The sequence below is a fragment of the Podarcis pityusensis genome (assembly GCF_964106645.2).
Source record: "Podarcis pityusensis genome assembly, chromosome: 3".
In the NCBI taxonomy this organism is placed as follows: domain Eukaryota; kingdom Metazoa; phylum Chordata; class Lepidosauria; order Squamata; family Lacertidae; genus Podarcis; species Podarcis pityusensis.
The window spans coordinates 56,812,435-56,835,196 of record NC_138026.1 but is presented as its reverse complement, the minus strand read 5'-3'; the positions used below and the strand labels follow the sequence as shown (position 1 = coordinate 56,835,196).

The window sequence follows — 22,762 nt, the reverse complement described above, 5'->3', positions numbered from 1 at the left end:
TGTACCACTCCTGGGAAAGGAAAGAAAGTTTCCCTGTCGTCAGAAAATGGACTACATATCTTAATGTTACAGCTCTTCAGTTTTGTATGTACAGTGGTACCTCTGGTTACATACGCTTCAGGTTACATACGCTTCTGGTTACATACGCTTCAGGTTACAGACTCCGCTAACCCAAAAATAGTGCTTCAGGTTAAGAACTTTGCTTCAGGATGAGAACCGAAATCATGTTCCGGCGGCATGGTGGCAGCAGGAGGCCCCATTAGCAAAAGTGGTGCTTCAGGTTAAGAACAGTTTCAGGTTAAGAACAGACCTCTGGAATGAATTAAGTACGTAACCAGAGGTACCACTGTATCTACGTGGCATATGCACGTAATTTATTTCAAAGTTCTTGCTGCTACGTGGTGTGTTGTTATTCAGCCCAACTTCCTGCAAGGTGGTCAGTTTGTGGGACACAATTTCCACTCTCTGGTTCAGCATTTATTTATTTAATTTTATGTATTCAATTTCTATACGGCCTTTCATTCAAGGATCAGAGGATGGGTTACAATATAAAATCACAAAAATACATACCATAGTAACAAACAAAAACAATACCCCCACCCCACCCCCACCATTTTAAATGCCGGAGAATATTTAATTAGCCAAAGGCCTGGGAGAAGTGGCTTCTAAAGTTGGCTTCTAAAATTATTTAATGAAGGTGCCAGGGGAGGCTCCCTGAGGAAAGCAACCCACAAGCAAGGAGCCACCACAAAATAGGCCTGTTCTCTTCTAGTTCTCTCATGGAGGAGGTGCACTTAGAGATCTGAGTGATCATCAAGCATATGGACGTTTTGTTACCTCAGCTTTTCCACAATACAATCTATAAAAATTACATTTACTTAGAAATTGTATGCATTTTTCTTCTTCCTAAGAACTAAGAAAGTTGCCCTGACCAATCCAGCTGTTATACAGATTTTGTGTGTGTGTGTGTGTGTGTGTGTGTGTGTGTGTCTTAGCGGGGCAGTCGGTGGAAAACAGCTGCAAACTTTCCAGACATAAGTAATATTTATTTTCAAAATGAAGTTTCTCCTTTGAGATCACAAAACCCTTGACAGGCAGAATTTCTCAGCCCGCTTTGGTCCAAATAGAATCAGCCTATTCAAATTTTATTGCACAGTAAACTGAATCTCAAGTTTGTTTGCTCAGTGGGGAGAAGCTATTATTTTACCTTCCTGGACTAGAAGGTGGGTGGGTGGAGAAAATGCAGTTAAATACCAACATGTCGATGAAAATGATATCATAGGGATTAAGTTATTATACGGTCTTTCACTGAATAGGTGTGCGCCCAGCCACTAGGATTCCTGCCATTTCCTTAAATTGACCCAACAGACTCTCGCTATTACGTCTGTGCTAATCGGCATCATCCTCTTATTTGCTGACTATGCACTGAGGGCCATATTCCTGCAATCAGCTGAAATGTGTCTTTTGAAAATGTGGTTATTCAATACAGGATTTTTAATGAAGTATTACATTTTAGGTCTGGGCTGTGTGTACTTTCCCTAAAGACGAGGGATAGAGGGATAAATGTACTCCAGATGAAAAGGATCATCTAGTTCAAGATGGCTGGAGTGGAATTTTATTCCTTACTCAGCCTGAACTAAGTCTAACATGATATGTTGTAGTTTTGCTATGTGCCGTAGCGTCACATCACACAGCTTATACTCAGCTTCTGATTAAATAGCTTAAACGCTGGGCAAGGGAGCTTTGCACACCAATTTAAGATTTAAATCAGAAAATGGTGAAAATGAGTAATAGATAGGGCTGGTGTGTCTTTCCACATGAGCTCCTCACATATTGTGCAATGGAACAGTTAGAGCCACAAAAGTATCACAAGTAAAGAAATTAGTTCATTACTGGCACAGAATTTCTAGATATACCTTGCTTTCATGCACAAAAGAAAGCAGCATGCCTTAATAAAGCCATAAGGCACCATAAATCATTTTCTGAGCATATTAACTACAAGTAGCCAGTACAGCCTGAGAATTCAAATGATTTTTTTAATGACTAGTGTAATTTGTGAAATTTGTGAAATTTAGACATCAAATGCACCAACCTGATCCAGGGAGCACCTGACCAACAGTCAAATGAATTTTAGGGAGATGTTTAATTAGGGTTAATTTGGTCCATCATCTTGATCCAAAGTGGTCCCTGGTGGCCAAATGTAGATGAAGAGTGCCACCTTCACCTCCATAATTCAGCAACAATATCTTGAGATTGGAACCATTGTGAAAAATTGGGCAAAGTCCTGCTCCATGGGGTGATACCTTCAGAGGTAGCCATATGGCAGGTGAGGCCAAAGTCATGTTTCAGTCTGCCATCTGGATTCAAAATGACACCCAGGCTCCAAATATTAACGAAGACTGCCTCCCCAACCTCAGGAGCCCTTGTGCCAAGTTTGGCAATGATATCTATCGCAAGAGGCCTAAAACGGGGCAGTAATTCAAAATGGCCTGTGGCCAACTATCAACAAAGACTCCTGCCCCCACCTTGGGAAACTTTGTTCTGAGTTTGAGGACGATATCTCAACGGGTGGCCAAGTCTATATAGAACAGACAGACAAACCAATCTCCAAAATACAAAGTAGATTATATTCTAATGCTGTTTCTCTCATATCATAAAGCACTTGCTCTTTGGTAACTAGGGACCACTTCATTGAACCTTAGCAGACATTTCATATTTTTTGCATCCAAGATTTCATGTTTAGTTTCACATCTAACAACTAACATGCTTTACAGTATCACAAACCAGCCTAATAAAATTGTGTTTACTAACAGAGCAGTTTTCTCTATCTTTCGAGAGGAAATGGCCTATTTTACACAAATATGCATCCATTTATCCTTGGATGTTACTTTCCAGTTTTCTGCTTATTCTCATTGCTCACTACTTTTGCCTTGCTGACTACTTTTTGAAGACAGACCATCATTTTCTCTTCTAGATGTTTGTCTGCTTTTGTCCAATTTTTCCATATCTGTGACCACGCCACCGAATTTGCCTTAAGTTGAACTTTCATTATTATAAACGGTTCTCCACTGTTGGCAACCATCGGTTATTTTCCTTTCACATTTTCTGTGTCCTGTTCCACTGACCAATATAGATATCAGAGGTTGAAAGGATCAGCACAGGGTGACTTAGACCCCTTTCTACCTAATACTGCTGCCGCTGCTGCTGCAGAGCCCAAGATCAGCCACTTCTTCAGAGTGTTTTCTTCATCCTTGTCCCTCTCTCGGCATTGCTGCTGCTGTGCAACCGACGGCTGGCCACTGCTTCAAAGTGCCTTTCTCCTTTGCTTAGTATCAAAATTTCCAGGATTGCTACTAATAGATTTAGCACACTGTATGCTGCATCATATGGGACGCGGGTGGCGCTGTGGGTTAAACCACAGAGCCTAGGGCTTGCCGATCAGAAGGTCGGCGGTTCGAATCCCCGCGATGGGTGAGCTCCTGTTGCTTGGTCCCTGCTCCTGCCAACCTAGCAGTTTGAAAGCACATCACAGTGCAAGTAGATAAATAGGTACCGCTCCGGCGGGAAGGTAAACGGCGTTTCCATGAGCTGCTCTGGTTCGTCAGAAGCGGCGTAGTCATGCTGGCCACATGACCCGGAAGCTGTATGCCGGCTCCCTTGGCCAATAAAGCGAGATGAGCGCCACAACCCCAGAGTCGGCCACGACTGGACCTAATGGTCAGGGGTCCCTTTACCTTTACCTTTATGCTGCATCATAATTGTTGAATGCTTTATATATTTAACATTAAAGATGCAGTGTTTTGGAAATATGCAGGCCTGATTTGTATTCTTAGTAATGATATGTTTCATTCCTGTGCTGTTTTTTGTTTAAAGAGCCACTCTCTGTGTCCAGCACTTTTGCATCACAATTTCGAACAACTCCAAAAATCATGGCAACCTAGAAATTAAACATGGAATATAAATCTGCAAAGGTGGCAAACTAATCCCAACACATTTTACAGCCTGTGGCATTTAGATGCGCTCCAGACAGTTAAGAGACACAATTTGGTTAAGCAAGGACCCTGCAGCTATTGAATTTGCTTCCAGCAACTATATGAATGCAGCTGCGTTGGCTACATCTAATATGTTTTGCTACAGTAGCTATGAAAATCTCAGGAAGGGTGTGATGTTGCACAGCTTCAGCAGATTATAGCTTTAGCAGTTGTAAGGAATGATGAGAGATAGCTAAAACCAGCTACTTAATGTTTATACTGTTGTATAAAGCTGTTAGCGCCTAACAGTGGAAAATTCATATGCTGCAACAGATCCTTATAGTTTATTGGAATTTTTCAATCTAGAAAAAGTGAGCAGGAGAAGCAGTTGCAGCATGTTGTCTCTATGCTTTAGGCGTGAAAGCAAGTTGTGTTATCTGAACATTTAAGTACAGCTTCTATGAGAAAGGTTTGGTATGTGTGTCATCAAACTGATCACTACTACAAAGCAGAAGGGTACCACCCTATTACACTAATTGTCAGCGTAGGGTGGAGAGACATGTTAGTCTTAAGGCCACGGTAAATTAGCCTCAAATTCCTGTTCATCTAATCCATTCACTCTCTCTCAGCTTAACCTATCTCACAGTTCTTACAAGAATAAAATGTGATCAAATCTTTATATGCAACTGAGATCCATTGGACAAAGCCCATGATACAAATGTGAAATTTACTTTGAGGCCATTTTACTTTAAGGCATGGTGATTTTAAAGTGTTACAACAAATGAAATGGCTACAACCAATTAGTTTTGATGATGCAAGAACGAGTTTGGACCTTGAATCCTGTAAATGTCAGTTTTCAATTTACTCTACTGTGATCTCAAAGGTGTAAGGCTACAATTGTCTGTGTTAGCTACTGATGCTTGACTTTGGAAAAACTAGGTCTAGCCCACTCAGCACTTCTTATAAAACACAAATTTGCATGACATCAAAATGGCATTGTTAGGATGTTTGTCAGAACTGAAGTATCCTCCAGGAGAAGACACTACTGTGGTCATGTTGGCTCTGGAATATTTTACCTCCATTAGGTTTTTTGAATGCATGTTCCATTTCCTCCTCTTATGATATTGATTTTACTTTGTTCATATTTTAAATACTGCAATTTTTATTGTTTTGAGTCAGCTTGAGGGCTCTTTGGGACAAGGCGAGACAGAAATGGTAAACAATTTACAATAAATACCAAGCAGTAAATGAGGTATTCTAGTCAATGATGGCTTTGCACTAACAAACAGCACTTCCACGCAACATAAGTCAGGGCACCCAGTCAAATCAGACCCTACTAGCCCTCAAACAACATAAAACTGGTGATTTTCAACTAGAACAAAGCCACAATTTGATATAATCCAAGCTTAGAATTAAACTGCAAGAGCATGATCCTTCACTACATCAGAGTGGGGCACCCATATATGATTCTCATGGATGAACAGTTATTCCTCCCTCCCCACCTCAAGAGAGACATAAAATAGCATCACCATAACTCATTTTAGAGAATGGGAACACTGCACGAGGCTCTCATATTACCATGCAATCCTTGAATAGTATGGAGAGGATCTGATCTCCCTTAAGTGCAAAGTGCAGGAGGGTTGATAGTATATGCAATTCACCATAATGAATTGCAGCCACTGGTGATGTTTTTAGCTATGCTTATACAGGCACCAGATTTGGAGTGGAGAACAAACAAACATCTACCAAGCGCTATAGAGATTCATTTGCTTGTGGGCACTGTGGCCTTGCAGAGTGCAACACTGCAAGTTACATTGAACAAGCTTTCTAAAAAGTGAACTGCAAAGTCGGATTCTTTAAGGATAAGACAACTATTAAAAATTCAAATATTATTCGTACTGACAAGCAGCAAGGTAATATTTTCCCCTTGGTTAAATGTCCTTCAAATAAAGCTGAGGAGAAAAGCCAGAGTTCACAGGATTTTAAAAAGGAGCTGAATTTCATTTCACTCTTCATCAGTAAAGAGGTCATTTACAGGGCCTCAATCTAAATAGGAAGCTGGCAGACACTAATGTACATAATATGGAATTTAAATAACTGAGAAAGTGTTTTGGCTATTATTATCTTTTAGTTATTTTTGGTAGTTACTACCCTTTGGGGGAGACTCCTGAAATATTTATTTTGTCATAGTTTGTAAATTATGTAGAATAATTTTGACATAAGGTGAACTCTTAACTATGCTGCGGTTAATGTAGGGCCTGCAGCTCAATTCCACAGTATTTTTACTCTGAAGACACTCCAAAGTTCTGATTGCCTTGAATATGGAATAAAGATTTGCCATTATCTGCTTTGAGACGAGGAAGACTGGTAAATGTCTGAACTTTGGAACGGCCTTTGTGATGTTTGGATAGCACTTACACATTGTGTGATGAATTATCATGTGGTGCTCTTAAGCAAACAGTAGAAAACCCCCAAAATACATTGAAAGTGCCTTTAAGAAAAGAGTATTGGCATATGAATAAACTAATCCTATCATAGCAATCAGTTTGTGGTCTGGGTATGCAAATGCCAAGTATATCTGCCAAGCTATAGAAAACCTGCAGTTAAAAGACTCATTTATATTCTACTGCAGACTCCCCACCCCCCACCCCACCAACCACAAGTTCACCATCTATTATTTGATCACGGCGAAAAGATTAGAAGTATTGCAAATCAAATATAACCTATACTTATACTGCAACATTTTTAATCCGAAGACAAAATCAGTACTTTATTTGGGAAAGAGACACTTCTGTTTGCCACCTCATTTCGCAAAATGAGATCTACCAATTTTTCAGTCTATAAGACACCCCCATGTAGAAGACGCCCCCTAATTTTTGACGTTACTTTTTAGGGGGGAAACCTAGTTTTATACACAGAAAAATACGGTATTTTCATTGCCAATACAAATTCCCAAAGGGAATTAAATGAAGATGTGAAGTCTGCTAAAGATCTTGAATAAAGATGGCAAGAGCCATCTTTTTGGCTTTGCGTATCAACCAGGCACAAGCACCTGAAGCAAGGAGAACCTCAACAGACCCAATCACCACAAGAACTGTAGTGGGGAACTGGAACTAACTACTCAGGCAAACAAGTTACATTTTCAAGCACCTCCCAAATTCAGTCCAAATCAAGAGGAGTTCCTTCAACTACCTATTATGACTGATTTCTGCAGAGATAGGGAACGATTTTCAGCCCAAGAGTTGCATTCCTTTCTGGGTAACTTTCTACAGGCTACATACCAGTGGTGAGCAGTACCAGTGGGCAATGATGAACGTTTTACTTTTGTGCAGTAAACTAGTTATGTCATGGACTGGATGGGCACTGGTGGGAGGCACCAGCCAGGGAACCCGCAAGCGAAGAAAGTTCAGAGCCCAGGGATTGGTGTCGGGATGGAGGAGATGATGTCAGAAGCTGAAGAGGTAGCAGGGTTTATTAAGCTGGGAGGGGCGATGGCAGAGGGCCTTCCAGACTCAAGAGGCAGAAGTGGAAGCTGGGGAGGAGGCCAAGAGGCAGAGATGAATCAGGCAGGTGAAGGAGCAAGGGTGTTTCCTCACCTCCTGCAGTGACAAGCTCCCCTACCGCCTGGTTTCCCAGAACCAGGAGAGGTATGAAGCGGGAGGAGCAAAGGCAGCCACCCCATTGTAGTCTCAGATTGCTTGGGAAAGACCTGGGAGATGAGAAGTCTTGGGCAGCAGCGGGAAGGTGGGGACCTTCAGTCTCCACAACTGCCTCACAGGGACAAGACCTACTGAAGCAGAGTTGCTGTACTCATTAGGCCTGGCATTCCCGAGCAAATCCTCCTTCTTCTAATAAAGTTAAATTCACTTATTCAGTGTGATTTATTGCTGGCTGGTTACTACACATACCCCTGTATCTTCCATTCATGGAAGCAAGCAGCACTACCAAAGTTCAATGACATATTGCATCCAGCCAAAATTTTCAAGGAGGGTACAAAGCAGGGCCTACGGTAGATGTGGTCTGTGGAGAAGGGCTGCAGCTGGTGAGTGGGTGAGGCTAAGGAAAAGCCCATGGGAAAGATGGGACTGTCAGAACGGCTGCATTTGGCCTCTAGGCCTATCTCTGGGGGATTGAAGCTGCAAGATTCTCAGTGTAAACCTAATCTGTGACACAAGCGTAGAATTAAGATGCAAAATCAGAAGTACTGCTCAGCAAAAGCCTCTGGCCTCTTGATTTATATGGCTGCTTCCTAATATGAGAAATTATATTGCTTGAGTTGTAGATGTTAAGAATAAAAGACTAAAAAGGCCTCTTAATGTCAATGTTGAGAGTGATTATTATTCTGGTGTCTCATAACAGAAGTCACTATAAAGTACAGACTTTTCATTCTCTTCCAACATTATTAATAACTAATTAAAATAGAGAAGGAAACAAAAGGGCCCCTACCAAAAGGCATACTGTCTTCAAAATAAAAAAGAAGGGAGGGGAATGGGAGGGATACATTTGGGGTAATTTTATTATCTTAAAAACTAGGTTTGATTTTCAAACTTTTAATTTCTTTTGGAACTAATAAATGAACTACAATTTAAGGAAAATAACTTATCGAAAGCACTCAGAGAAGGGTTTGCTAATAAAAGGGGCACTTAAAAAAAAATCCAAAAGCTATGATGCATTGCTTTATGTCCTGTGTAGACTGCAGGGTTCCAATAGCTCACTCTTCTCTGGTGTTCATTAGCTATTGACCTTTCAAGCTGGTGAGGTAATTCCCTTAACACTATAAACCATAGGATATCCTCCCCTCTGTTTCATGTTTTGACATTGCAAAAGGTCATAAAAGTGTTCTGAGCAGTTCTAGTCACTGCTTAAAACACAGATAAGAAAAAATAACCTCTTGCCTTGGTTTTCCAGGTCCAGTATTTGAAGTCCATACAACACCCTTATCTGTCTTGCCAAAAGCAAAATAACAAATGTATCCCAAGATTAGAATTTTGTTCAAAGCAATTGACACTAACTACTAACATGTCAAGAAAGGTCAAATATCCAACACAACAGCAGCAATATGCTTCCTGACTTACAGGAACATGCAAAATAGTCTCTTATAAAATTGTGCCTCAAATACAATATTCAAGAGGATTTTAGTAAAGTGTTAGTCTACATATGCTGATCACAATCTCAATTGCTGCAATATTCTTGAGCTCCCAGGAAATTAAAGATTTCTTGTTATTAGATATACTTTTGTTTTCATTAAAAGCTAACAGAAATGGTAGTTTTAAGGGGAGACATATATGTCATATTAGTCCCATGACACAATCCTTAAGAGCTGGGGCTCTAACAAAAAGCCAGCATGGCGATGTGGGGGCTTTAACTCTGTCTGCTGCTGTGGGCCCCCTCCAATCAGGTTCTGGGCAACTGTTACCTGTGTTTTTGCAAAAAGAGGTCCAATGGGGGGGGGGGGGGAATGACCTCTTTATTTTGCAATGCAGATCAGGCTCACAGTGGGTGGGGTAAAGGATTGAAGCCTGGTAACAGCATGCAAGAGTTCCAACCTGGTCTGTGGGCCTAGTACTGGCTATTTGTAATCACACACAAACATACACACTGCAGTTAAAGGCAGAGCTATGCGACCAACATCACATGTAATTTGGCAGCACGAGTGCCACTTGATCTCCCATTTCTATAAGAAAGTAGTGGGAAGAATTTGGAAATTCCTTTTGTAACTGTTAACAGCTCTTCCAAAAGAACAGATACTTAGGAATTTGGGTAACCATAGACAGACCATTGTTGTGGCATGCTAGTTTATACTTTTATATACTGTCCTGACCAACTGGCAGAAAAGTTACATACCAGCTTCCTGCTAATTTATTCAACCGCTTTATCTGGAACCCATGTTTGTAAATGTGACCCTTTCTATGAGGAGCTGAAGTTCTAGAAATCGTAACACTAGTAAAATCCTCATGTAGGACCATTTTTAAGAGCAGTTCCTTTTAGAAATAGTGTCAATGATTCTTACCACCTAGTGACCATACTTAACACTGCATGCTGAACATGGAAAAGCGCCTGTGTTTTGACAGCATCCACGGCATCATTGTGCAGTCAAGTATCACTTAGATAGTTCTCATTATATAGACCCTTCCTACTGTACTGCTTTTGCAATACTAAAACTGAAAAGACCCACAGGTTGGACTCCTCCAACATGGTCAAGGTTTTCTCACATTAACCTCAAGACACAACAAAGAGCCAGGCATCTCTCACACTGCCAAAGTAACGTTAAAGGGGCCTAATTTGCCTGAGGAATGACCAACAAAATGTGAGGGTTATTTTGGCACAGGAAGCACTCAGCAGAGGATCCTTTTTCTGACATGAGCATTAAAAAAAACACCCTTTGGAAATAATATACAAAAGTCATTTGTACGTAAACCAAAGTGTTACATACATACCACCAAGATACCAAGACACATGGAATGTGAACATGGTGCAAATCCAGCAAATGAAGATATAGGATATCTTCAGAAACTGAGATATAAAAGATGCTGAGTAAAGGCAGCTCAGATAAATGAAGAAGACAGGCACAATTCACATGAAAGCTCCATACAAGCAACTAGGTTTCTTCTAAAAAGATATAAGGCAGTACTTCTTGACGCAGCATGGTGAAACTATGGAATTCGCTCTAAGATATGCATAGATGTAAACTTTTCCATTTTTTAAAGGGGAATTCCCTTATTCCGAATGGGATTCCTCGCAAGAAAAGGGAAAAGTTGACAGCTATGGATATGTTGAGGGCTATGCACTTGGCTTTAAAACAGGTCTTGACAAGTTCATGGAGGACAACTACTACTGCATAATACTTCCAAAAACAGAGGCAGCATAACTCTGAATAACAGTCTCTGGGAAACAATCCTGAGAGAGGGCTATTGCCTTTATTGTCCTGATCATGGGCTTCCCAAAGGTATTTAGCTGGCCACTAAGAAATAAGATGCTGGCCTAGATAGGCCTTTGGTTGGATTAAGCAGGGCTCTTTTTAATGTTATGTTAAGAATTTTACTCCAGCAGTTCTCCAATAATGTATTTGCCTGGATTTGGCTTTCCCAAGGGATATTTATTACATCCCAATGGCTGAGTAGCTATTTAAAACATTTGCCTTCTACCTTCATTGCAAAATTACTACACATAAAAGTGTGTAGTAATAGCACATTTCCTCTAGAACACCAAGAATTTACAGGGCCAGGCAACGTAACAATTTAGTTTCTCCCCTCCAATATTGAGGGGGAGGTTAATTTTCATTCAACGTCACATGCAATGTTATAGATGCAATACTAAAATTATTCTCCAACAGATACAGAAACCAGTGCCTTATTAAACACAGCATTAATTAAAATATACATTCAGATTTTATGTCAACCATAACCTCTGAAGTGTTAATCACCCATTGTTGATTAATTACTCTGGATGATTGGATGACACTTGTTAGTGTAGAAAATGAAATGTCTTCAGGATGCTGTCAAAACACAGAACATTTAGCTTCTCTCTACTCAGACTTCATTAACAAGATACATGAAAGCTCGAAAGTAGTTTCCTTCCTTTATGTGAACAACTTTAAAATGAAACCCTTAATTGCCCCACATCTGTCAGCAATAAAAACTTGGGACACATCATGACTGCCAGTAGCATAATGCAAAATGCTAATTCTAGAAAAAGAACATATTTAATAAAATAGAAGCCTGCACATGAAGAAAAATAAATGGGACACTTAACTCTATCCCCATCTTATGGTTACAAAAGGAACATTCACTGAGGCAAGAAATTTCCAAAAGATGCAATGTCTATGTCCCAGTTTATTTCACTCAAACAGAAACACTAAGCACTAATACACAAAAAGAATAATTTTAAAACTCTGCTTTCACTAAGGCAATGCAAAAAAATTAAAAATGCTTTCGTATATTCCCTATTCAATTAAAAGGGACTTAACCATGTACTTAATCATATTTCTAAGTAGCATACATGAAACAACCCACATGTTTTGCAAGTGAATGGCTTTTATTTTGCAAAACGCTGGTAATAAGTGGGAGTTTTAAATTTTTGCAATTTTTCTATCCCTTTGAAGGATTTATACTTAGTAGTTTAGACTCGCATTCCAAATATGAATGACAAGACCGAAAGCAGAAGCCTGTGGTTGGTATTCTTGGGTACAGTTAGCTGTGGAAAGGAAAGATACAGGCATAGGGTCCAAGGCTTCCAGTTACACTTTTTCTATCTTTCCTGTAAAAAAAAGAGAGATGACAGACTTGCTACTTCTTCCAAAAATGAATACAGGAGGGTGAGGGGAACACTTCAGGGTTTTCCATTCCTTTAGCCATCTCCAACACCAGGAGCCATTTCAGTAAAGGAAGAGAAAGAATATATCAGTGTCTGTCCTTTCCTAGGAACTGCTGCTGCAACCGGCCCAAACAGGATTTACCATGTCTAAAACACCTCTCCTTTTACTCTGTTATACAGTGAAAAGCATGTGAAATGAACAAGTGAGGGAAGTCATGCAGAGCTTTATTGCTATAAATCGTTCTGAAACATTTGTTTTCATATTCTGTTTACAAACTGTTTTGTAAATGTTCTGCTTCCCAGGTTGAATCCCCTACATCAAACATTTGCTTAACCGTAATATTTTATTTGCGATGTTACTTAAAATAATCTCAAAAACCAAAAAGGTTTATAAACAAGTGAAAAGATGCATATTTACAGCAACCCTGTTGATAAATATTCATTCAGAGAAGGAAAGAGAAATATTTTGTTTTTCTAGAAGTAACTTTATATAGAGAATTAAAAGTGGCTTCTAACATTTGCCATAGTCTCATAGAAGGCATCTTGCTTAATCATCATAAACAAGTAAACACATTACAAGGTTAAAACTTGCATTAGTCTATTGTATTAATTACACACATCAGTTTTATTACATTGCCCTAATTAAAAAGTAAGTAGCAAGCTCCTGCAAATAACAATGGCATCAGCTTTGGCTATCTACTGAAAAATATGAAAAAATATGAATATGAAAAACAGAAATACAAAATTCAGATATTTTAACCTCAGCACATGTACAACAGTAATTACGCAGAATCAATCAGGGGATGAAGGAATACTTCTTGACTTTAGCCTCGGCTCTTCTTTAAAACAATCTGAGGGGGGAACAAAATACAGTACCTTCAGATATATAAAGCTGTTATTTCAAATAAAGGTAGACCAATACTTAACATGAGATGCATTAGATCAAAGGGCTTTAAAAAAAAATAGGAATATCACATTTTTCTAAACTGCTACAAAGTCAACTTAACTGATTTGCATCAATAAACTAAATGGTTGATAGGGCTTCCCTATGATGACACCCTGTCTAAAATTCCCTTTTGGGGAAGAGCACTTAATGAGCCTCCTTGTGAGTTTTCATCTGCCATCAGCAAAGTTGATCCCCTCTCCGCTGCCTGCAAATCTTCCCTGCCCCGAAACAAAAAAGAAGGGGTGGGTACACAACTAGAAAAATTAAATGATCTTACTACAGCTGCTGTAAGCCAGAGTTTTGTCTGTCAGAATCAGAGGCAGCCCGTGTTCTCTGCTTTGTTCCTTTTCTTAACATGGTGCATATTTCAGATAGGACGGCTATAACTTTGCATATGCATACATAGATGCGGGTTTTTCAAGACTTTTTCACAGTATTATTCAATGACTTGGGAGCAATTCAATCAAAATTATATGTTGCACAACTGCCCAATAGATTCTGAAAACTTCAACTTTATAAAACAAGCTCTCTGAAAAAGACAAACAGCAATAATAATATATATAAGCCTCCCAAGACATGCTCAGGCTAACCCTTCTCCTATGACAAGAGCAAAGTGACTTATTCAGAAGGTCAGTGGACAGAGCTTTTGCTCTCCTGCTCAGGCGGTCACTGGAAATCTTTCAGCAGGTAAAATAGCATTGTGTCACACCCTTTCAGGAGGTTTTTCTTGAAATACAAATAGCAGCTTCAGAGATCATGCAAGTAGCAGCTTTTTGTCAGGAACTCCTCCCACAGTCCTAAGGCTGTAGACATTTTTACCTTTCCGGAGATGTGCAGCTGGTAGTCCTCACTAGAAGCTATCTAGTACTGCTAACAATTTAAAAATTAGCCTGGAGAGTGAAACCTAAGTCTGAAGCAGAGAAAGCCTTCAGTCTGTGCTGCTAGCTGCCTCATGCCTATGTCCTTGCAAAGTAACTCAATTTGCAGGAACCTGCACCCTTCTAATGCTCCAGGCACTGCCACTGCAAAGGACAGAGCCTGGCGGCTGCTGCCTACTCTTGCTTCTTTAGCATCTCCTTCCTTTCCAGCCTAGCCATATATCCCATTAGCAGTATTCTTATCTCCAATTTATCAGAGATAGGGTTGTCACATAACCTTCACTCAGCACCAACTTGTGCTGTGCAATAGAGAAAGCTACATCATGACAACATCCAAGGTAGCTTGACACTGGAGCACCACTATAGCTGGTTATCAGGTTGGTCTGCGTACACTCCAGCTTATGCATGCAGAGTCCTTTCCTCCAACTAGTGACTGATTACAACCAGCCAACCAGATCTTAAAAGACTGTGGGCAAGGGCTTCCAAACCAGAAGGTATTTCAAGGCTGTCTGGGTAGAAATTAAGCAAAACGTCTTGGGAATGGAGAGAAAAACTGTTGAAAAATACAGTATACCAATAAAGATCCCCTCTTTTACTAGTATGCTTACTCCCCCTTAGCAGACTCCTTGAAAATCTGTCTGGCTCTTAAAAGAAATCCCCCCCTCCCTTCACTATATAATAAGGCACTTTGTACTTTTATGTACAACTTTGAGAAAAGAATATGTGTTAACTTAAAAAATAGTCAGTACAGTCCAATGTATAATGACAGCCTCAGCTCCTCTAGAGAAACTCATAACTATCTCTCCTCTCTAATAATAAAAGTTTATGATGTGAATATTTAAAGTTATGCGTAATAATAATATGTATGCTCCTTCTGGGGTACTTTGTCCATCTTTGGTCCCCACCCTGCACTCAGCTCTCAACTGTGACTCCTAGAAGCTGTCAGCATGCGACAGCAGCCACACCCCAGGAACAGCTTCAAATGGCCAGTTGAACCAGATGAGGGTAGCCGATGGGTCTCAAACCCTCAGTAAGTGAGGGAATTCCCCTGCATGAGAAGACAGACTCTGGTAGATTGAGCAGACAAGATTACTCATGGTTCCAATGGTCAGGAAGGCAGTTTCTGCACGTTTTGTAGAAGGAAGCGAGGGACAGGTGGGGCTTGTCAACCTGGGAAGGTAGCCCATCTATGAGAAGGAAAACTCTGAACCTAAACCTCCCTTGCCTTGTGGAATATCTTAAGGAGAAGAAAAGGCTAAGGAGTAAACCCTACACAAATCCAGAGTGGAGTCCCTAAGACAGTTGGATGACGCCTTGTAAGCCTCCTTCTGGCAGCTAATGCAGCCAAGCTGGTACCAAACATATTGCTCTGCTTTCCATTTGATTAAATCAGTATTGATATTTAGTATTAATGTGTGAGGTGTTTACAGTGTTTAAATACTTAGATTCAATAAAGAATTTCAGTTGTTAAACTGCAATTACCTTTGCTGAAGAGCGAACATGTCGAGATTTAATAGTTTTGCTCTTTTCTGCAATAGCATTGGTCCTGGTTTCTACAGCTAGTCGATGGAGAAACAGTAAGACATTCAAATGTACCTTTAAAAGAAGAGTGCAGTGTTATTTCCAAAGAAATGCTTAAAAGCCACTACCTGTTGATTAATGAAGCACTCCACACAAACTAATGTTCCTTAAATCTTACACTAAGGATGCAAATATATTACTTGACTTCTGTGCTGTCAACATCCACATATCTCCTCATAGCATACTCACACTGAAAACGTGATGGCTGTTTCACACAACTTTTGAAAAACTGGTGTCGGCTGGTTGCTGCAAACAGGGGAGTGGAGGAAACAACGAAGAAAGGTAGATAATACTACCACAGTGGTACTTCGGGTTAAGAACTTAATTCGTTCCGGAGGTCTGTTCTTAACCTGAAACTGTGCTTAACCTGAAGCACCACTTTAGCTAATGGGGCCTCCCACTGCCGCCGCTGCGCCACAACCATGTAATTTCTGTTCTCATCCTGAAGCAAAGTTCTTAACCCGAGGTACTATTTCTGGGTTAGCGGAGTCTGTAACCTGAAGCGTATGTAACCTGAAGCATACGTAACCCAATGTACCACTGTACTGTACAATTCATGGGCGTGAGTTCTAAAACCTTGGCCAAACAGCTTGGGTGGCACCCTAAACACCCCTTCCTGAGCCACGGGGGGTTGGACTAGATGACCCTTGGCGTCCCTTCCAACTCTTACAATTTTATGACTCTATCTCCTATGGCACGTCACAGCACTAGCGAACGCGCCATCACATACGGCGATGGGTGGGAGCACCCGACACGAAATCCGCAACACCAGCTGCGGATAACCGGAGTCCCCTAGACACACCCGCTTCCTTTCACGGGGCGCCTGTCAGGGGCCCTGATCCTGGAGAGCGACCGGCGAGGCGCTAAGGACCCTTCAGGTATAAGCAAGCTAGTGAGCGGCGTGGGGGTGGAGAAGGCGGGCAAGAGGTTTGGGCAAGCGCCTGTGGAGGCTTTCCTGGGAGTATCCGACCGACCTCCGTTGGAGACAGGCCACTGGGCTTCTTGCGGCCTCCCCTTCCCCACACACCGCCTTCGCTCCCCGTCCCCCCTCACCAGCAGGTCGGTGTTGGCGCGCATGCGCAAGTGCGGCTTGTGCTTGCTCAGCAGCTTCTTCACGGTGCTCCGCGGAACGGTGTTCTTCATCCCGGCGGCGGCGGCGGCGGCGGCTCCCTCTCTTTTCTCTCAAGCAGAGCGGCCTTCCTGCTCCAGCCGCGCCTGTGCCCGAGGAGTTTCGAATCTGCCGCCGCGCGCAGGGTGACGTCACGGCCGCCGCCGAGCCAATCCGCCTGCACGGCCCCGCCTCCCTTCTTCTCGCTCCCCTCACGAGAGGAAGCGCCTCCGTCGCGCACGGCGGATGCAGCCCGAGCAGAGTCCCCTCTCGCTTAGAGGGTCGGCGTCCCGAGACCACGCCCCCTGCTCCCCCCCTCCCCGCGCAACGCTGTTAGAAGATTCGTGTAAGGGATTGGTGACGTGGCCTGCCCTTTGGAGACGGCATATATTTGTCTGTGGACAGATATATGCCGTAATAGATTTAAGGGAACCCCTCGCACGGGGCACTTTTTCTCCGCTTGCTTGTGGACTTGACTCACCTACCTCACAGGGTGGTAGTTGGGCGGATTATATGAGCACCGGGTGCGCGGGCGGGAAGAACTGCGCACACCACCTTGAAGAAAAAGCTGAGATATAAATGCAAAGTGCTCTTGATCAGTGTCAGATTTACGTATAAGCCAAACAAGCTATAGCTTAGGGCCCCACACTCTTGGGGGCCCCAAAAAAATTTAAAGAAAAAAAAACCTGGATGTACATTTCCAAAATATAAGATAAAAAACAAATAAAATGGCTTTAGATACCTATTAGGTCCATAAATGACCATATAGCATATACTCAACACAAAAACAGCAACAATTTGTTGTTGACAAAGGACAGCTGGACATATAAAGGGCCCCATTACCTTCAGTAGCTTAGGGCCTTATCAAACCTAAATCTGGCCCTGCTGCCTTGTCATCAGGATTACACTTGATGCTTTACAGCTCTTAATATGGGTGCTTCCGCTAGGCGGGAATCCTGTAACTTGGGGATGGTAAGTCTGCAAACCTTCCAGATGTTGGTGGTCGCAGCCAATGGTCACGTCTGATCAGAGTTGGGAGTCCAGTAACAGAGAACTGCCTCATATAGAGCTGGATTATTACTCCACCTAGCACAATACTATCTTCACTGACTGACAGCAGCTGCCTCAGGTTTTAGGCATGGTCCTCTCCCAAAGCTACATCGAAGAACAGAACCTGAGACCTTTTGCATGTGAATTGTGCTCTTCCACATCCACAGCATGTCTTTCCCTGTCTTAAGGTGGTGCAATGGGTCAGTGCATCTGGCTGTTAATCAAAAGGCTGGTGGTTTGAGCCTACCCAGGGACGGCTGTGGGCAGGATTCCTGCATTGCAGGGGGTTGGACTAGATGACTCAGGGACCCTTTCCAACTCTACAGTTCTGTTATTCTATCTGTAAGGCCACAGGTTCCCCATCACTCCTATACATACTTACCTGCAAGTAACTTTTACTTTTGATAGGCATGCATAGGGTTTTATTGACCAATATGCAACAAACACAAAATTAATTTAAAAAATATATATTTTTAAGCCACTTTTTAGAGCTGCACCCTCACAAGGTGACAAACAATATTATAATGTGCTTTTTTGAAGGCGGCAAAAACATGTACAGTGGTATCTCGGGTTAAGAACTTAATTTGTTCTGGAAGTCTGTTCTTAACCTGAAACTGTTCTTAACCTGAGATACCACTTTAGCTAATGGGGCCTCCTGCTGCCACCGTGCTACCGCTGCGCAATTTCTGTTCTCATCCTGAAGCAAAGTTCTTAACCCGAAGTACTATTTCTGGGATAGCGGAGTCTGTAACCTGAAGCGTATGTAACCTGAAGTGTATGTAACCCGAGGTACCACTGTATTGATAGGTTTGCATCAGTACAATCCTATACATATCTGCTCAGAAGTCACATTGTAAGATTGCAGCCTAAAATCAAAGGATATGGCGTCTGGAATAAATACTGAAACAAGTAAATATGTCTTGCCACCAGAACCACATAATAATCCATGGCTTAAGCGAGTGGTTTTTAACCAGTGTGCCATGGCACCCTGGGGTGCCTTGAATGATGGTCAGGTGTGTCGCGGGCAACACTGGTCTCTGTCCCTCTTTTCTTCACTCCCTCCTCTGATGCCTTCTCGTGTCTCCACCTCCCAAAGGCTTGCCCAGCTCTTTGTTGCAGCAGCCCTGGCTACAAGCTCCCCAGGCGAATGGTGCCTCTGGGGCTGGCTAGGGGGTGCTGGTTGCCAGGAACTGAGGTGGCCTTGAAGTAAGCAAGCAAGCAAGCAGGAAAGGGAGCCCAGCCCTTGCTGTTGTGAATGGACAGACAAGCCCCAGGCCCCTGTGGGCAGTGTGAAGAGGCACCTCTCTCTGGGGCAGGAGGAACAGTGGCTGCCTGCAGGACTCCCAAGGAGAGGGGAAAGGAGGCTGAGGGAACATTCCACAAGAGAGTTCGAAAAAGGGTGAGAGGCTGATAGCTCTGCAGGCAATGGGTGACATAACTGGGCTCCTGAGCCCCAAAAGGGTGCCACAGAAAGAATGTAGTCAAGGGAGCCATGGAGACAAAAACCTCTGGCTTAAGATGATCTTAGGATACAACTATAGAAGCTGCTGGTGAACTGAAGGTTGCTGGGTTTATCTCTTTTGTGAGGGCTGTTCTGTGCAAATTAGCTAGCAGTTTCTTGGTTTTTTTGTTGCTAGCAGCTCTGCTGGCAGCTTCCCCAGTGCCTGGGAGCTTGGCCAGGGGCTCTTGCTTGCTGGCTTACAGCAGGCCTGTGGAAGAACCACAGACAAATCCCAGCAGCAGATTTTTGTCTGGGAGTTTCAGAGCAGTAGGGCCTGATTGTTATTGCACTGATTTTACTGGAATCTTTTTTAAAATTCTAGGGGGAACAGTGCTGCCTCTCTCTGCATATTTCTTCATCCATTGGGGGAAGCAATTTTGCTAATGGATGCCTATCGGCACACCAGAGCTTGGTGCTGCTGTGGAAAAGTATATTATTACATAGTCCTGTGGGCTGTTGTTGGTGGAGGTTCTTGTGGTCTTGTATCTTCCCCATATATTGTTTGTGTTGTTGCCTTATCAATGCAGGAATGTTCTTTGGAACCATGGAAGTCATTAGACCAAATCTTGGCCACATTGTTTTAAAATCTACACTATGTGGGTTCTTAAGGGGGTGTCAGCTTTGGTAGCCAATCCATGAGAGTGTTTTTTTAAAAAACTAAAAAAACTAAAAGATGTCTCACCTGTCTATTAAAATATACTTTCTTCTAAGCAGAATCACTCAGGCTGTATAAAGCATCTGCTGGCTTTAAATTTGCTCCTGAAGCAATGCAGTAAAACACACATTTGCCACACAGTTATGTTGCTAGATTCTTGCAAAGCTGAAGTTGTTCGTGTTAATTAACATGCAAACAAGCTCTTGCCAGAAGCTTTGCTTTGATCTAACAGCTTGGTACTTGAAAGGTTTATATTCCTCTTCTTAAAGATTATCTTCTTGTTGTTTTACAAAACCACAAAGAAATAAACATTTGATAGCACTTAAGATTAAATGAACCTGTGGAAAGCAAATAAACAGAAGATCAAGTAATTTTCTAAGGGGAGAGCAATGAGGCGCCCTCTTGTAACTTTTCATGCTGTCTTGAGAAAATAGAAGTTCCAAGATCATACTTTACAAACTAAGGTCCTAATCATTCTGTTTGATTTTTGTACTATCTAAAACAAACCCTCCAGAGTTGCAGTGTTCATGCCCAAAGACCCATATTGAAGAAGCGTCATTAGTGGGTTCAACCACTCTGAAGGGGGTTGGATTGGGCTGAAGATGTTAAGTTGTCTCAGGTGAGCTTTTGCTATCCATAGTTTGCCCTTGGTCTGCCATGGAGCTGCATGAGCAGCTTTGGGGAAGAGATGGCAAGAGCAGCCTGTGCAGTCCTAGCCTCCTCCCTCGCTTGAGTATCAGAATAGAGAGACTGTGTCACGCACTTCTCCAACAAGTTGCCTGCATGAAAAGCGTGAGTAGGCTTGCCATATGCTCTACTTACTTTTTCTAAATTTCTTGCCATAAAAGGCATTTAACATGTCTCTCTTTGGGGGGGGGGGGTTATGGCCTATGGACACCACATTGCCTATATTTTAGTTCTTACATGTGTGAAGCCCAGCCCATTTGGATCTTTACAGGGAACATTACTGCTGACAATCTGGAAGACATTGTTACATGTTTGGTAATCTGAAATGCATATCCACGTTTCATGCTCAGTGAATACATGTTTGGTGCTTCTATTGGCCATAAAGTAAAGTGTAAAATGAGTTGTTGGTGCTAATCCAGTTTTAATAGTTGATGAAAGATCTTGGAAGTCTGTCCTGAACAATAACCCCAAAGCCTTAAGGCCCTTTGATGTTTTTCAGTGATGAAAAGATGTCTCCCAAACAGTACAGAACAATCCAGCAAAATTCAGTTCTAGGAAGATACAGATGATAGGTTTGATTATACCAGTTTCATAATTAAGTGGTGCATAGCCCAGTTTTCCTTTTCCCTTTTTTATTTTTTATTTTTTGTTTTGCATGAAGAATAATTTATGTGTAGCTGTGGACCTTGTGTAGAACAGGATGAAAAAAATTAAATAAACTGAAGGCTGACATGTGACACGCTCCTGTTTATATGGCTAGATTTGTAGGAGAGGCACTTTGGTTTTGCTAAAAACAACATATAATTGCTGATAAAATAAATTATATTAAAGAAACACTATTCTCTTAAATAAGTATTATTACTAATTATTTGTCCCTAATGATGCTGTTGTAGCAGCAGCTATCACGTAAGTGTCCCTCACAGTGTGCCTCTGGCTATGCTAACTTAGTACAGAACAATCATCTGAAAAGTTGTGTTAGCACTAAGCTGAAGCAGACCAGCTCAGATCTTTAAAAATCCACATTCCAGACAGCTGATGCAATTTATTAATCTAAGCACAGTGATTATTTTTGTAGAACCCGCAAGAAGCGAAAACCATTTAACAACTGTTGGATGAAGGCCACTCACTGAGAGATCGGCTATATACATTGCAGCTTTTTCAAAACGTGTCCCTGTGATGATGAGTGCTATGTGCCATATTCAAGTGCTGCAATACACATCTAAATTATAACTAACTTGGAGAGTGTAGCAATAGCAACCTTTTGTGACTAAGGGGGGAAAAGCTGTAGAGCAGAAGTGAGAAGATGTTACCTTCCAAATATTGCTGGACTACAACTGCCATCATTCCTGACCAATGACCATGCAGACATGGCTGATGGGAGTGGGAGTCCCAACAAAACTGGGGGAACACAGGTTCCTCATTACTGCTGTAAGTATCAGCAGAAGATTACAGTGGGACTGTAGCAAAATGGTAGAGCACATGCTTTGCATTCAGAATGTCCCAGATTCAAAATGAGCAGCTTACATAAAACAATATAAAATATTCATTACAAATACTAATAAAATCAAACCTTAAAGGCAAATTTTACATGACAATTATCAAAATATAAATAGTCAACAGTTTTTTAAAAAACAGCTAGACAAATACATGTTAAAGTTACATGTCTGGGTAGACTTTTTTATTGTTGCAGGCATTGAAAACAATACGCTAAGGTGCCTGCCTAATATCAGTGAGCAGGGAGTTCCAAGAAGTAGATGAATAGTAGATATCTCGCAAATGCAGAACCGACATTATATCCTCAGATATAATGGGTGAATGAGGACATCTGGGGTAAGTTCCTTAAAGTATGAGAAACAAATACAAATAAGCCTAGCCCTAAGCCACAGCTCATATCAAAGTATAGTTTGTTACCATTGTTAAACCAGTAACCTTCACAGTTCCTCAGTCTGTTTTTGCTGGCCACTGTTGTTGAGCTTCTTTTTCCTCGCTGTCTGAAGGCTGCTTTGTCTGCCTCACCTTTTCCCTCTGCTTCGCTTTTGACTTCTCCACTCTGCTGATCGTTCTTGTCTTTC

General features: G+C 41.7%; 1 protein-coding gene and 1 long non-coding RNA gene across 2 annotated transcripts in view; one reads left to right on the top strand and one right to left on the bottom strand.

Moving 5' to 3' along the window:
* The window catches only part of LOC308473933, a 277,759-nt gene that overhangs the window by 113,167 nt on the left and 141,830 nt on the right, over nucleotides 1-22,762 (top strand). The gene's annotated exons all lie outside the window — the stretch shown is intronic.
* CENPW (centromere protein W) lies at nucleotides 12,493-16,952 on the bottom strand. Its single transcript, XM_080998708.1, has 3 exons — nucleotides 16,743-16,952; nucleotides 15,591-15,704; nucleotides 12,493-13,135 (listed from the first exon to the last, which is right to left on the bottom strand). The coding sequence occupies exons 1-3, from the start codon at nucleotides 16,830-16,832 to the stop codon at nucleotides 13,109-13,111; spliced, it is 231 nt and encodes a 76-aa protein (XP_080854834.1). The 5' UTR covers nucleotides 16,833-16,952; the 3' UTR covers nucleotides 12,493-13,108.

Coding starts and splice junctions, on each gene's coding strand:
- CENPW (XM_080998708.1), bottom strand. CDS start 16,832: ATGAAGAACACCGTTCCGCGGAGCACCGTGAAGAAGCTGCTGAGCAAG. Junction 15,705..16,742: donor GCGCCAACACCGACCTGCTG/GTGAGGGGGGAC, acceptor CTTCTTTTAAAG/GTACATTTGAATGTCTTACT. Junction 13,136..15,590: donor ATGTTCGCTCTTCAGCAAAG/GTAATTGCAGTT, acceptor TTCCCCCCTCAG/ATTGTTTTAAAGAAGAGCCG.